The following is a 14,320-nucleotide window of genomic DNA, read 5'->3' as shown; positions in this document are numbered from 1 at the left end:
TTGTGTCTTTAATGAATCGCAGACCGTCAGTAATCAGATCTGAGCAGAAACACAAAACTTTACGACATTTATTGATTATTAAACATTTATTTATTGACTTTTTATTCATTAAACGATCAATGACTGAGGAATCAAACTCAGTACGTTCAGTCAGGAATAAGTGCGGCTTTTTATTATCATCAGGGACTCTTTGTTATCTGTTTTTTTAAATGTGGGGGTGGATTATTTTTTCTTAAAAAAGGTTTTCTTTAAACTTTTGGTGATTTTGAAAAAACTTTTGGCTTTTCTTTCCTTGAAATTATTTTTGCTTTATTTTTTCTTTCTTAAAAAAATTTGGGCTTTTCTTTCTTTTAAACTTTTGGTGATCTACAACTGTTTTGCTTTTTAGTGATTTTTTCTTTAAATTTTTTTGATGGTTAAAACAAACAAACAAACAAACAAACAAAACAATGAAATAATATAAATGCGTATTTAGATCCGCCGAAGTGTGTGTGTGTGTGTGTGTGTGTGTGTGTGTGTGCGTGTGTGTTCAGATAAACAGAACGAAGGTCATGTGCGAAGGTCCCTCTGAGCTCTGTGTTTGCACTTCCTGTACAGCAGGTGACCTTTAACCCCGACCACAGAGAGAGCGAGTGTGTGTGATGCCTGCGGCGGCGGCTTGTAAACAATGTGTGTGTGTGTGTGTGTGTTTTAACCGGACGAGTTAAAGGGAAACTGTGAGTGTGTGAGTGTGTGTGTTGCGGTCACCATGGTTCTCAGACGGACGGCGCTGCTTCGTCTCCTGCTGCTGGCGGCCATGTTGGCTCTGCTCCTCTTCGTCAGCTCCTTCTGGCTCCGTGAGTTTCCTGTAGAGGATCACCGAGCGGCGGCCATGTTGGCTCCGCCCCTCAACGGCTCTGTTAATTATCACAGTTTTTTTAATTATATTGTACTGAAGTACAAGATTGAGGTACTTATACTTCAATATTTCCAGTTTATGTACATGTGTACTCGACGTCTCAGAGAAACAAAATTATCTTTTTTTTTTTTGGAGCCAAATATCGAAAATCAACAACAACATATTGTTTATGATTCAACTCCTAATTTCGATTCATACAGATTTTTACCGATCATTTCCCAGGACTTTTCCAGGACTTCAAGGCAAATTTTAAAGTCAAACATCTTCTGAAACAACTGCTGATACTTCTTATCAGTGATTTTTCATTACAGATTTTTACATTTTTTGGGAGGAATTTTGTTTCTGAATTAAGAGATTTTTAAAGAATAAAAGGATTTTCATATTTCTTTGTGATTTTTAAAGAATAAAATATTTTTCTTTGAATTTTTTCGTGGGTTTTTTAAATTAGCTTTTTTCCTTAATTTGGCATAATTGGCATTTTTTAAAATAATTATTTCAGCAAAAAATATGTTTTTTTGACTTGTTTTTCCTCTCTTCAGCTCAGGGCGGCATCAGTGAATGTGGCAGCGCCTGGCAGCCATGTTTGAGTTTTTACCGACAAACGGTAACACACACACACACACACACACACACACACACACACACACACACACACACACACACGAAGCATAAAACAGAACATTTAAAAAAAAAAATTTACTTTACAGATTCAGGTCAGAAGTCTGCGTGTTGAGATTTAAAGGTTAAAATGTCAAAATGAGAACTTTTTTTTGTCTTTCAGCCCGAGCCTCCGTCGGTCCCTACAGGGAGGGCGGGGGCTGGCGAAGCCCCGCCCCTCATAAAGGAGTGTCCCGGCCAATCGTTTCAGGCGCGGCGTCTACTGCGACATTTAAAATCGAGCCTGACGGACGCCGACGACGTCCTGCTGGAGCCGTACCTGCAGAGCTGGGACCAGCTCCTCAAGTACGCACCGTCTGTGTTTGTTTGTGTGTCTGTCGTTTGTTTGTGTGTCTGTCGTTTGTGTGTCTGTCGTTTGTGTGTCTGTCGTTTGTGTGTCTGTCGTTTGTTTGTGTGTCTGTCGTTTGTGTGTCTGTCGTTTGTTTGTGTGTCTGTCGTTTGTTTGTGTGTCTGTCGTTTGTTTTTGTGTCTGTCGTTTGTTTTTGTGTCTGTCGTTTGTTTGTGTGTCTGTCGTTTGTGTGTCTGTCGTTTGTTGGTGTCTGTCGTTTGTTTGTGTGTCTGTCGTTTGTTGGTGTCTGTCGTTTGTTGGTGTGTCTGTCGTTTGTTTGTGTGTCTGTCGTTTGTGTGTCTGTCGTTTGTTTGTGTGTCTGTCGTTTGTTTGTGTGTCTGTCGTTTGTTTGTGTGTCTGTCGTTTGTTTGTGTGTCTGTCGTTTGTTTGTGTGTCTGTCGTTTGTTTGTGTGTCTGTCGTTTGTTTGTTGGTGTCTGTCGTTTGTTTGTGTGTCTGTCGTTTGTGTGTCTGTCGTTTGTTTGTGTGTCTGTCGTTTGTTTGTGTGTCTGTCGTTTGTTTGTTGGTGTCTGTCGTTTGTGTTTGTGTCTGTCGTTTGTGTGTCTGTCGTTTGTTTGTGTGTCTGTCGTTTGTTTGTGTGTCTGTCGTTTGTTTGTGTGTCTGTCGTTTGTTTGTTGGTGTCTGTCGTTTGTTTTTGTGTCTGTCGTTTGTGTGTCTGTCGTTTGTTTGTGTGTCTGTCGTTTGTTTGTGTGTCTGTCGTTTGTGTGTCTGTCGTTTGTTTGTGTGTCTGTCGTTTGTGTGTCTGTCGTTTGTGTGTCTGTCGTTTGTTTGTGTGTCTGTCGTTTGTTTGTGTGTCTGTCGTTTGTTTTTGTGTCTGTCGTTTGTGTCTGTCTGTCGTTTGTTTGTGTGTCTGTCGTTTGTTTGTGTGTCTGTCGTTTGTTTGTGTGTCTGTCGTTTGTTGGTGTCTGTCGTTTGTTTGTGTGTCTGTCGTTTGTTTGTGTGTCTGTCGTTTGTTTGTGTGTCTGTCGTTTGTTTGTGTGTCTGTCGTTTGTTTGTGTGTCTGTCGTTTGTTTGTGTGTCTGTCGTTTGTTTGTGTGTCTGTCGTTTGTGTGTCTGTCGTTTGTTTGTGTGTCTGTCGTTTGTTGGTGTCTGTCGTTTGTTTGTGTCTGTCGTTTGTTTGTGTGTCTGTCGTTTGTGTGTCTGTCGTTTGTTTGTGTGTCTGTCGTTTGTTTGTGTGTCTGTCGTTTGTTTGTGTGTCTGTCGTTTGTTTGTGTGTCTGTCGTACGTTCTGGTTTATTTGAATCAGACAGATGAAATCTCTTTCTCAGTTTCATGGAGTCTCTCGGGACGATGGTCAGTTTTTTCTCTCAGAAAGTGAAAGAAAAAGTCGTCCTGATTCGACGGCTGACGCTCAAAAACAGCACAGAGGCTCATGGGAAACGCGGTCCGTCCGACAGCTCTAGACTACAACCACCAGCATCGTTTGGACTCAAAACCGGGGTGAGTGTCGGGCCGTGCGACATGGCTCTAAATAAAATAAATCACCATGTATATACATGCAGCTAAGTACGTGTTGCAGTTTGGCCGTGCTCAGCAACACAATAAAATAATCTACTTAGCATGTAAAAAAATAAACTCAATGAAAGTAGAAAATATTAGAATATTTTTAAGGTTTGATTTTGAAAAGTGCAGTAAGGGTTAAAAATGATTCTGGTTTCTTTGGTTTTTTTTCGTCACAAGGCGTATCGCTCGGTCCGATCCATGGTGGGGGCGGAGCTAAAAGCGGGCGTGGTGGACTTCTTCGAGCGAACAGATTCGGGCTGCAGGACGCTGCTGCGGCTGCATCGCTCTCTGCTGTGGGTGAAGCTGATGTTGGAGGGTCTGACTGACGGACCGGACGCCGACGGACGATACAAAACCCCCGGAGAGCTCGGCAGGTAACCGCCTCCTCACCCGCTAACGCGCCTCTCTGTCCCTTTAATGCTACACCTGTCCTATTAAATAAAGGTGCTGAAAAAGCCCCAAAATATAACCGGAAAAAATACATTTTTATTTTTTCTTATATTAAAAATAAACAATAATAAAAGCTTGGCAGGTAATAACCTCGTCACCGTGGTAACACGGACTAATCTCTCTCTCTCTCTTCACACATCTGACCTTTCAAAGGCGTTAAAAAAACATCAACCAAAAACCTAAATATGTATTTATGTATCGTAACGGCGTCGCCATCTCGCTAACAGACGAACCCCGCTCTCTCTTCATCCACCGTTCACATCACATCTGTCATCAAATGAGAAAAAAAAAAATTAAATATAAAAAATAACAATAAAAACCCAAAAAACAGCTGCTTTGCTTCCTCCCCCCTCAGGGACGCCTACCGGGTGGCGTTGGCCCCCCACCACCCCTGGATGCTCCGCCAGGCTGCAGAGGTCGTCTTCCTCGCCCTCCCGGACAGACAGTACTTCCTGCAGCTGGTGTGCGTGCAGAGTCAGGAGGAGGCCACGCCCGTCCTGCACGTCATCATCGACGCCCTGACGCTCGTGCACACGCAGACTCAGACAATCCTGGCAGAGCACGGCATGCTGGAGCTGCCCTGAACGCAGCACGTCCGCAACGTGACTGAACGCGCATGAATTCTTGAGCCGTGGACAAAACAATGTGACCTTTGACCATCAATTCTAACCAGTTAATGCCAAGTGTACGTTTGTGCCAAATTTGAGGACGCCGTCAAGGTGTTTTTACGATGTCGTGCTCATGACAATGACACAGATGTAAAGTCACGGCGACCTTTGACCACCAAATTCTAGTCTGGTCACTGTTAAGTCCAAGTGTACGTTTGTGCCAAATTTGAGGAAACTCCGTCAAGCCGTTTTTACGATATGGCCTCCATGTTAAAGAGAGGGCCGTAAAGTCTCGGCGACCTTTGACCACCAAAATCTCGTCAGTGAACTTTGAGCCTCGGTGGGCATTTGCGCCTCTAACGTACAGCTGCGGGTGTCAGCACTTTCATATTAACGTTATAAATATAAGAATCCTTTTACACACATTTGAGTTTATTTTGGTCACATACAGTTTGAAGCATATCAACCTTTTTTTTTAACCCTTTGAAACCTGGAGTGACAGATTTATTTGTGCCAAAACCTTTTTAATGCTTTTCGGGCAAATTGGTTTAATTCCCTTTAGAAAAACATCAATAACTGAAAGAAATTAGGAAAAGGTGACAAAATGACCTAAAAACTTGTTTTACAGGAGAAAGAAAGAGCGATGAAGAAATTATTAGATGTTAAAAAAATAATAATAATAATTCCAAAAATGTCCAGAGAACTATATTTATGATATTAACATTGTTAATACAATTGTTTTATCTTTATATTTATTTATTTTTTTAAAACTTTTTTTAACCTCTTTCCTTTCTCCCTTTCGTTCGGAGGTGAGGGGCGTGGAGACGGGTAAATTTAAGGTCTTTTTCTTTTTACTCATAACTTCAAGCTCAGGTTTCAAAGGGTTAACAGGGAAGTACAGGATGTAAACTCTTTTGCTGCAGAAGTAAATACGCTAAACAGAGACATTTGTGGTTAATATTTGAATAAGAAAGAAAAATACATGCACTTTAAGGCACAAGATGCTGCATTCAGGGCCACGTTTGGGATCTGATGTCAAATTTAAATTCCCGAAAAATTAAAAACAAAATGTAGGAATTATTGCACTGAATTTTAGGTCTGACTTAAACCACTCAGTTAAAGTCCCATTTCCCCTGAATGCAACACTAAAATCAAGAGGCTTTATGATAACAGCGGAACGAAGATGAAAACTTTAAACTAAGATAATAAGCACCGAGTACAAGAGAAACGTCGTTAACGTCGCTTTACGGCTTCAGATTGAACTTAAATGAAATGTGACGAATGAAGGAAGTTCATGAATGATTTCTGTTTGCAGGAAATACGACAAACGACGGCTGAACGGCACAGAGCTGCGTGATTTTGTTCCATCAGTGTAAAAACTGATCGATCAGAAAGAGTCCAGTACTGTTGATGCACTGAGACAATTTTGTTTTTTTAAATGATATTATACTACAGTGATATTTTTCTTTTATTTTCAGTTGAAGATCCTAAAACAGAAATAAAAACTCATTTTTGCCCTAAAACTGAGACACTGGAAGCAGACGATTAAAACAATTAAAATGGTTAATTTTCTGTAAATCGATTGTTTCAGCAATTTTTAGTTTTTCTTTTTGTTATTTTTCTTTTTCTATCTGAAAGTACGGCTTTTTACATATTAGTCCCAAAAACTAATAATCAATTATTTTGTCTGTTTTCAACTGAATTAATTTCTATATTTAGTGATTTAAATCAATTTACTGTTCAAGAAACTTTCTTTCTTTAAAAAAAAAACTAGGGCTTTCTATTTTCTGAAAGGTTATGATAGTTATTAATATTGTTAATAATAAGGGTTTATCACTTTTATATTGATCCACCAAAAGATGAATTGTTCCATCAACTTCTTTTATTTTCTTTAACAAAAAAATACCAGGACTGCTACGACGCCTAAATATCAGCGTAGACTGTTCATTTCTGTTCTGAAACCATAAAAAAATATTAAAATTGTTTATGACAGTTTTAACACGGTTGTTTCTGCACTTTTTCTTTTTATAAGAAAGTAGAACTTTTTAAATACACAACTGAATTTCAACAATACTAAAACGACATTTTCAGTTACTAACATTGTTTATAATAAGAGTTAATCACTTTAATATTCATCCAACAAAAATGATTTGTTCCAGCAATTTATTTTCATTTTCTCAATAATACAAAAAAAAATATGATTCCTAAATATCAGTTTATTTATTTTTAATCAGACCTTGGCTTTTTGAATACTTCGAACACAGTACCTGAATTTTTCTGCTCCTCAGAACTAATAATCAGTTATTTTGCCACAAAAAAGTATTGATTATTAAAATTGCTTTTGATTTATTTATTGTTTTCAAAAGTTTATTTTCTTTTCTGATCAGAAAGCAAAGAACGGGTGTCGCTCAACGTCATCAGTAATAATGCTGATATGATCCCAAAATAAACAATAAAATCTTTGTTTTCTTGACTGAATAATCTATTGATTAAGCACGTTTTTGTTTTCTTTTTAAAATTTGGGTTTTTGTTGTTTTTGGGTTTTTTTTCTTTTCCCTGGAAAGATTCAGATAACTTTCAAGGAATAAAAAAGGCAATTTATTTTAACTTTTTTTTTTTTTAAATGGTGATTTTTAAAGGGAAAAAATCATGCATTTGTTTTGCTTTAGAAATCCTTGATGTTGAAATAAAAAAAAAAAAACCTTTGGCAATTTTTTTTCTTTTAAAATGACCAAATTGACACAATTTATTACTGCAAGAAACTGACAATTCTTGGCAGTTTGTAAAGAAAATATATTGCAGATTGTTTTTTCTTGGAAACTTTTACACACCACCAAAACCCGTGGTTCTTTAAAAAAAAACAAAAAAACATGGCTATTTTAAATAAAGATCTGGGAAACTTTTTCAGTGATTATTTAAAAAACAGAACATGCGGCGTGTTTTCTTGAAATTTGTTTCTGAGATTTCTTTAATCTTGATGTTTTTTTTTCTTTTGTCCTGAAAAGATTTTCACGGTATTCAAGTTCTTACATTTCTAAGAGCCAAATTCAAGGACTTGAAGCACCTCAAACCGCCGGTACGAAGCCTGCGAGGTTATTTAACGGCCGCACTGACCTCTGACCTCCTCCGCCGTCGCCTCCTTCATGTGTAACTTTAGACTCCGCCCTCTTGGGGCTGTATCGATGACATCATGAAGGACGCGGGTGATGGTGACGTTCTAATTTCGTACGTTAAATGAGAATAAACGAGGCGACCTCCAACACGACTCTTCGGACGGAGGAACAGCGGCGTCTCTCAGGACGAGGGCGCGTTCAGCGGCGGCGTGTCTTCGGCCTGGTGGCTCCTCATGTGTGTTTTCAGACAGTGGCTCTGCGTGAACGCCTTGTCGCAGACGTCGCACTGGTACGGCCGCTCGCCGTTGTGCGTCCTCATGTGGACCGTCAGGTGCTCCTGCCGCGAGCACGGCTTCCCGCAGACGGTGCAGACGAACAGTTTGATGCCCAGGTGGCTCCTCACGTGGTTGTTCAGGTGACTCTTGCGTTTGAAATAGCGGCCGCACTCGGAGCAGCCGTACGGCGCCTCGCCGGTGTGCACGCGCGTGTGCGCCTTGAGCTCGCCGTTGGATATGAAGCCTTTGCCGCAGACGGTGCAGACGAAGGGGCGCTCGCCGCTGTGCGTCTTCATGTGCGTGGTCAGGCTGCAGTTGGAGATGAAGGTCTTGCAGCAGACGTGGCAGAGGAACGGCCGCTCTCTCACCGTGTGCGTCTTCTCGTGAGACTTGAGCGTGCCGGGCAGTTTGAAACGCTTCCCGCAGACGCCGCAGCTGTAGCGCCGCTCCCCCGAGTGCGTGGCCTTGTGGCGAGTCAGCGAGCGCAGGTCGTTGAAGGACTTGCTGCACAGGTTGCAGTGGTACTTGTCTCGGCCCGTGTGCACCTTCGCGTGAGCGCGGAGCTGCGCCTTCAGGCCGAACGCCTTCGGGCACACGTGACACTTGTGCGGTTTGTCGTCCACGTGGACCCAGCGGTGCACGCTCAGCCCCGACATGTGAGGGAACGCCTTGTTGCACACGTCACACTTGAACGGCCGGTTCCCCGTGTGCACGGTGGTGTGGCACTTGAGGCCGGTGACGGTGAAGAACGACTTCCTGCAGTACGAGCACTCGTGAGTTTTCTGGTATTTTCTCAGGTGCGACTTCAGCTCGTCCACGGACTCGAAACGCTCGCCGCACACGCCGCACACATGATGCCCCTCCTCCAGGTGGCTCCACGCGTGTTTGATCAGGCTGCCGAGGATCCGGTACCAAACGCCGCACACTTTACACGGGATTTTATCGCTCGCCACCGCCTCGCCTTCCACGTCTGAGGCCTCACGCCCTCTCTTCTTCTTCTTCTTTGGCTTCCAGTCACCGTCTCCGTCCAACACCTTGTCTCCGTCCAACGCCTCGTCTCCGACATCGCTAGAGTCCGCCTGGCTCTCAGCGGCGTCTTCATCAGCAGCTGGTTCCACGTCCCGCTGCTGGACGTCCTCTCCGGTACCGTCTGCACGAGGAACAGCGCTGACGTGGAACAAAAACGGCGAGTTAGTTTCAGTCGTGAAACTGAATACTGACGTTTTTTATGCCGTAAATGTTTTAAAAAACCAAACAAATGTTAATGTTTGTCCTGATGAAATTAAGATGATAAATGTCAGTTTGAGCCTTCGAACTGAGCCGGTTAACTCGAAAATTTCAGAAATTCTGGGCACTTTTTCATTGTTTATTCACCTTGAGCTGATCTCGGCTGCGTCACTTTTTATGGCGTCGGTGAACAGAGAGTCACTGCTGACGTCATCGTTTCTCTGAACAAGCTGAAGCTCCTCCTCCTCCTCCTCCTCCTCCTCCTCCTCTCCGGTCTGCGAGAGTCGATGATTTAAAGGAAACAAAAGTTTACTTAAAAAGGCTGAAAATCAAATCTCTACATTTTTTTTCAACAAACTTGGATGAATCGTTAAACAGCGTTAAAAAAACGCCTCAGAGCAACAAAACTTGTGAAGAATTTAAAAAATTAATTGCATAGAAAAATATGCCGTTTTTGGCAGGAGTGTTTTCTTACCTGAACACCAAAAACTTTTTAAGAAACAACATTCAGTTTTAATCCCGTTCTGAACCGATTTAAATCTTTAATAAAATATATTTAAAAAGCTGTAACACGGTGATGAGACAGCAGCGACAGCGAGCATCGACCGTCGTTTCAGAGAATGTTTGGTCTGGAAAAGTCCTGGAAAAGTCCTGGAAAGTCCTCGTTAAAACTGTGTCAGCAGTCTGTACCTTGAGTCGGATGTAGAGGAGCGTCTTCTCGGCGCACGCAGACCTGCTGCTCCTGAAGATCTCCTCCGGCGTCATCGACTGCACTTTGACTCGGTGGAGTTTTCGGCTGCGATCCGACTTGAAGACGTCGAACGGTTTGTCGCCTCCGGCCAGCTGAGGGAAGGAGGACCGCAGGAGGTCCAGGAAGTCCTTCTCCTGCAGGCCGCGGGGACACCTGACCTCCTGCACCGAGGACTTGGTCAGCACTGAGGAGGAGGAGGAGGAGGAGGAGAGGAGGAAGAGGAGGTTGAGGAAGAGGAGGAAAAAGAAAAGGAGAGGCGAGGAAGAGGAGGAGGAAGAGAAGGAGGAGGAGGAAGAAGAAGAGGAGGAGGAGGAGGAGGAGGAGAAGAGAGGAGGAAAGGAGAGGAAGAGGATGAAGGGGAGGAAGAGGAGGAGAGGAGCGTCAGCAGGAGCACAAACACTCAGCGTTTCACTTTGATGAAGCAAAAACTTTTAGCGTTTTTCCTTCGAATATTTTTGGACTTTGTTGCGTCTCAGCGTTCGTGTCTAAGCCCCGCCCTCTCGGACGGCGCCGTGTTCACCTCTGCGTGACGGCCGGTCTGACCGCGGCTCCTCCAGCATGCAGACTTTGAGGAGGTGGTGAGTGGGCTCCTCTCCGAGGCGAGGCCTGCCGCGCCTCCTCCTCTCAGACTGAACTCTGGGAGACGATAACCTGAAAAACGATCGATAAATCTGTTTATTGACGACAATCAGCTCCTGTTTGACCTGTGACCCCGTAAACTTTACTTTTCCCACAAACACGCTTTTTAAAAAAAATCTTTTTTGATGGTTTTAATTTTTGTTGATGATTTAAACATTTAAACATTTTTGTCTTTTTATCGGCCAGAAACCGTAAAAACAGAAATTACTGTTTGATTTTTATATTTCCGATGGTCCTTGAACCCATCACCCGTTATCATACGGATCAGTGAATAAAAATTCAATGACTTTTCAAAAACTTTCAGGATGTATTTAGTTTTTCAAAACTTCTCCAGGTCTGGATTTTTATGTGCACATTCAATGACTTTTCCAGGTTTTCCAGGACCGTGCGGAGCCTGAAGCTCATTTGAGCAGATTCGTGTTTAGTCACCTGGAGTTTGTGTCGGTTTCATCGGCCGACGCGGCGGCAGAGGCGGACGGAGAGTCATCGTCTCTCAGCCGAGGTCGAAGGTTTTCCCCGCTGCTCCGAGGATCGTCTCCGCTCGGCGACACGGATCCCAAATCGCTCTGAAAAAAGACAAAATTTCACTCCGTTAGTTTCAAAATGTTCCGACAGACAAAAAAATGGCTTCATTATAATCAAATTACACTTTAAAAAAATGTCATTGATGTTTTATTTTAATAACCACAAAATAAAGATTTATAGATTATATTACAACATTTTTGGCTAATTTGTTTTCCCCCAAGGCCACACTGACGGACAACTTCACAAGAAAATCAACAAAAAAAATTTAAATGACAAGAAAATGACCTGAAAAGAAGCGCTAAAAAGGTTTTTTCTTCAAAATCATTTTAAATACATAATTATCGAGCAGTTTTACAAAAGTTATTTTTTTCTTTTTTTATTAAAAAAACAGTACAAAAGTATTTTTTTCTCTAACATAATTTTAAACACATAATCACAATAATTACAAATACAGTTTCCTCTGTCTTTTTTTTGGTTTTTCTCTTGTAAAAAAAAAAAAACGTAAAAATTTCAGAAAAAAGAAATAAACTCCTTTAACATAATTTTAAAAACAGAATCATAAATGCTGTTTTCTGTAACTTTTCTCCTATTTTTTTCTCCTTTTTCTTCTTCTGTCATTTTTTTGTCACGTTTTACGGTTTTCTTCTTTTGAGACATTTCTCGCCACGTTGCTCATTGACCTTTTTTTTCATGTTTTAACAAAAAAGAAACTTAATTTATCTGCTCGGGCTTCAGAGGTTTTAAGGCGTCCAAACTGAGGCGCATCCAGGTCTCAAAGGGTTAAAGCAGACTTTAAACGCAGTCACGGTACTCGGTACCTTCGGGCGGATGTAGAGGGCGGAGTTTCCGGAGCTCCTGCAGATCTCGGCTGGCGTCAGCGTCTTGACGCGGAGCGGCTGCAGCCTCTTCCCTCTGTTGGTCGTGAAGACGTCAAACGGTTTGCGGTCCAGCTGAGGGAAGGTGGACCTCAGCAGGTCCAGGAAGTCCGCCTCCTGCAGGTGACGGGGACACCTGACCTGCTGCAGCGGGTGCTTCCTGTACACTGGAACAGACGGAAACCAGCGCTTCATTTCTGTTTTTATGACCTGAGGGAGGCCGACAAGGAATAAAAAACTAAATACAAGTTATTTTTCACTTCTGTCCGCGCTGCCGTAGAAACGTACCCGTGCTGGAGAGCACGTCGGTCCGAGAGTCCTCCAGGATGCAGACTCTCAGGTCCACGTGGCTCTGTGTGTCGCTTTTACGAGGCCTGCCGGGCTTCCTCCTGCCAGACTGAACTCTGGGGGAAATTAACCTGTGGAGATGGTCAGCAGCTTAATAACCAAATAAACAACCGTTTAATAAAGTAGTTATAATAAAGTTAAGTACTGTTATAATAAAGGTTACATACTAGTATAATAGAGTTCAATAAAGTTCTGTTATAATAAAGTTAGAGTACTGTAATAAAGTTCAATGAAGTACTGTTATAATAAAGTTAAAGTACTGTTAAAATAAAGTTTATTAAAGTTCTATTATAATTATTATAATAAAGCACTGTTGTAATAAAGTACTGTTGTAATAAAGTTCTGTTGTAATAAAGTTCTGTTGTAATAAAGTTCTGTTGTAATAAAGTTCTGTTGTAATAAAGTTCTGTTGTAATAAAGTACTGTTGTAATAAAGCACTGTTGTAATAAAGTACTGTTGTAATAAAGTTCTGTTGTAATAAAGTTCTGTTGTAATAAAGTACTGTTGTAATAAAGTTCTGTTGTAATAAACCTTGATGTGATTTGGAAATCGGGGTCCTTCAGATCTTCTCGTCTCAGCTGCTGCTCTTCATCACCTCCGTCATCGATATCCTCGTCGTCGTCGTCGAACCACAGCAGGTCCAGGCTCCTGGAGTCCTCCACACCTGCACACAGGTGAGTCTTTGATGTGGTGATCCGGCGTTTATCGCCTGCACCTCAGTCAGCTCTTTACGGAAATCTTATCTCATTTAGATAAATGTATCTAATGTTTAAACACATTAAAAAGGTGAAAACTAACCTGTCTGCTCCTCCTGCTCCTCCTCCTGCTCCTCCTCCTCCCCGTCGCTCAAAACGACGACCTCGTGGCTCTCCAGGTCCGAGTTTACGGCTTCACGCGTCAGTGAAAAGAAAAAGAAAATCAGATACATTTTTCAAAGACTTGATCTCTAATAATAAAGGTATGAGCAGCCGGATATGTACATTCGCCAGATTTTAGGACATTTCTAGTTAAAGTAAAATTTCTAGTACTTGTGGACATTTCTAGTATTTTAGGACATTAGTGTCTTATGTAGGCCCTCTGTCGGGGCTCTATTTTGATGCTGTTTTATGTCCCTGACACCTTATGGAGACTAAACGTAAAAAAGCTATTGACCGAGTCAACCACTTTATTTTATTGTGAGTTAGAAAATGACGGGGACCACCAAGCAGCCTATCGGAGGCCAGATTTGGCCCGCGGGCCGTAAGTTGAGTTTCACTGCAGTAAAGTTATTACACGTATTAACAGATAGGTAGAGTCGGGCCCATGAACGAATTGCAAAATCTGACTAAATTTGTTGTATTTAATGAAACTTTTTTCGCGCCGAATTGTGCGTAATATCGTGGAAACGTGTGCGCGCGGTGTGTTTTGTGTCTCTGATGTTTGCAGTTTTGCGCGCAAACAGAAAAACGTTAAATGCGCAGTTTTTTAAACGGAGTTCAACGGTCCACGACAACCGGAGACCAGAGCGGCCGCGGGTGTTCGTGGCGGGTTTTTGGGGTCCCGCTGAGCGCATCCGCGCCCTGACCTTTCCTCTCCAGTTTGACCCGAGGCTGCAGCAGGAGCTCCAGCTGTCTCCTCTGCCGGGCGATCTCCCGTCTGAAGCCCAGAGCCTCCTCCTCGTACCCGGCCAGCGTCCTCTCCACCACCGCCAGGATCTCCTGCCCGGCGGTGGACAGCTTCTCCGTGACGATCCCCCTCAGTATCTCGGCCTTGGACATGTCACCGAGCCCGTCCAGAGGCTCCGAGCCGCCGCCGCTCCTCTTCATCCAGTAAAACATCTTTAATTTGTGCGCACACTTCGGATTTTACGCACAACAGCGCCGCACATTTACGCGCCGTGCACCGTGTTGTTCCGGGTTGTGGTGCAGCTTCAAAATGCGCCCGGCGAGAAACAAAGAGAGTGAAGATGTCCTCACAGATGCACCGATACTCAATTACAGCCCGCGGGCCAAATGTGGCCCCCAACTGTTTTCTACTTCACAATAAACATAAAGTGATTGACACCATGAATAGTTTTTGTCCTTTTCGTCTCCATAAGGTGCC

At 42.7% G+C, this 14,320-nt stretch overlaps 2 protein-coding genes across 4 annotated transcripts; one reads left to right on the top strand and one right to left on the bottom strand.

Moving 5' to 3' along the window:
- The first annotated feature begins 130 nt into the window (after window positions 1–130).
- LOC121962132 (ceramide-1-phosphate transfer protein-like) lies at window positions 131–5,463 on the top strand. The gene is made up of 6 exons (XM_088073504.1): window positions 131–836; window positions 1,438–1,502; window positions 1,680–1,861; window positions 3,192–3,363; window positions 3,604–3,800; window positions 4,232–5,463. Exons 1-6 carry the CDS (start codon window positions 749–751, stop codon window positions 4,458–4,460), a joined length of 933 nt encoding a protein of 310 aa, XP_087929630.1. The 5' UTR covers window positions 131–748; the 3' UTR covers window positions 4,461–5,463.
- Window positions 4,896–14,262, bottom strand: LOC121962078 (uncharacterized). 3 transcript variants are annotated; one of them, XM_088073403.1, is made up of 10 exons: window positions 13,803–14,262; window positions 13,037–13,126; window positions 12,770–12,902; window positions 12,178–12,308; window positions 11,833–12,056; window positions 10,919–11,055; window positions 10,371–10,501; window positions 9,790–10,034; window positions 9,247–9,359; window positions 4,896–9,039 (listed from the first exon to the last, which is right to left on the bottom strand). In XM_088073403.1, the coding sequence occupies exons 1-10, from the start codon at window positions 14,053–14,055 to the stop codon at window positions 7,779–7,781; spliced, it is 2,718 nt and encodes a 905-aa protein (XP_087929529.1). In that variant the 5' UTR covers window positions 14,056–14,262; the 3' UTR covers window positions 4,896–7,778. The 3 variants fall into 3 exon arrangements, with proteins under 3 accessions (XP_087929529.1, XP_087929530.1, XP_087929528.1); XM_088073404.1 differs by having other exon boundaries at window positions 9,247–9,356; XM_088073402.1 differs by having other exon boundaries at window positions 9,247–9,374; window positions 13,803–14,261.
- Window positions 14,263–14,320: the final 58 nt, after the last annotated feature.

Source organism: Plectropomus leopardus, chromosome 23 (genome assembly GCF_026936395.1).
Source record: "Plectropomus leopardus strain MGB_pleo_1.0 chromosome 23, ASM2693639v1, whole genome shotgun sequence".
Lineage (NCBI taxonomy): Eukaryota > Metazoa > Chordata > Actinopteri > Perciformes > Serranidae > Plectropomus > Plectropomus leopardus.
The sequence above is the reverse complement of the archived record's forward strand: the minus strand, read 5'-3'. Positions and strand labels throughout refer to the sequence as shown.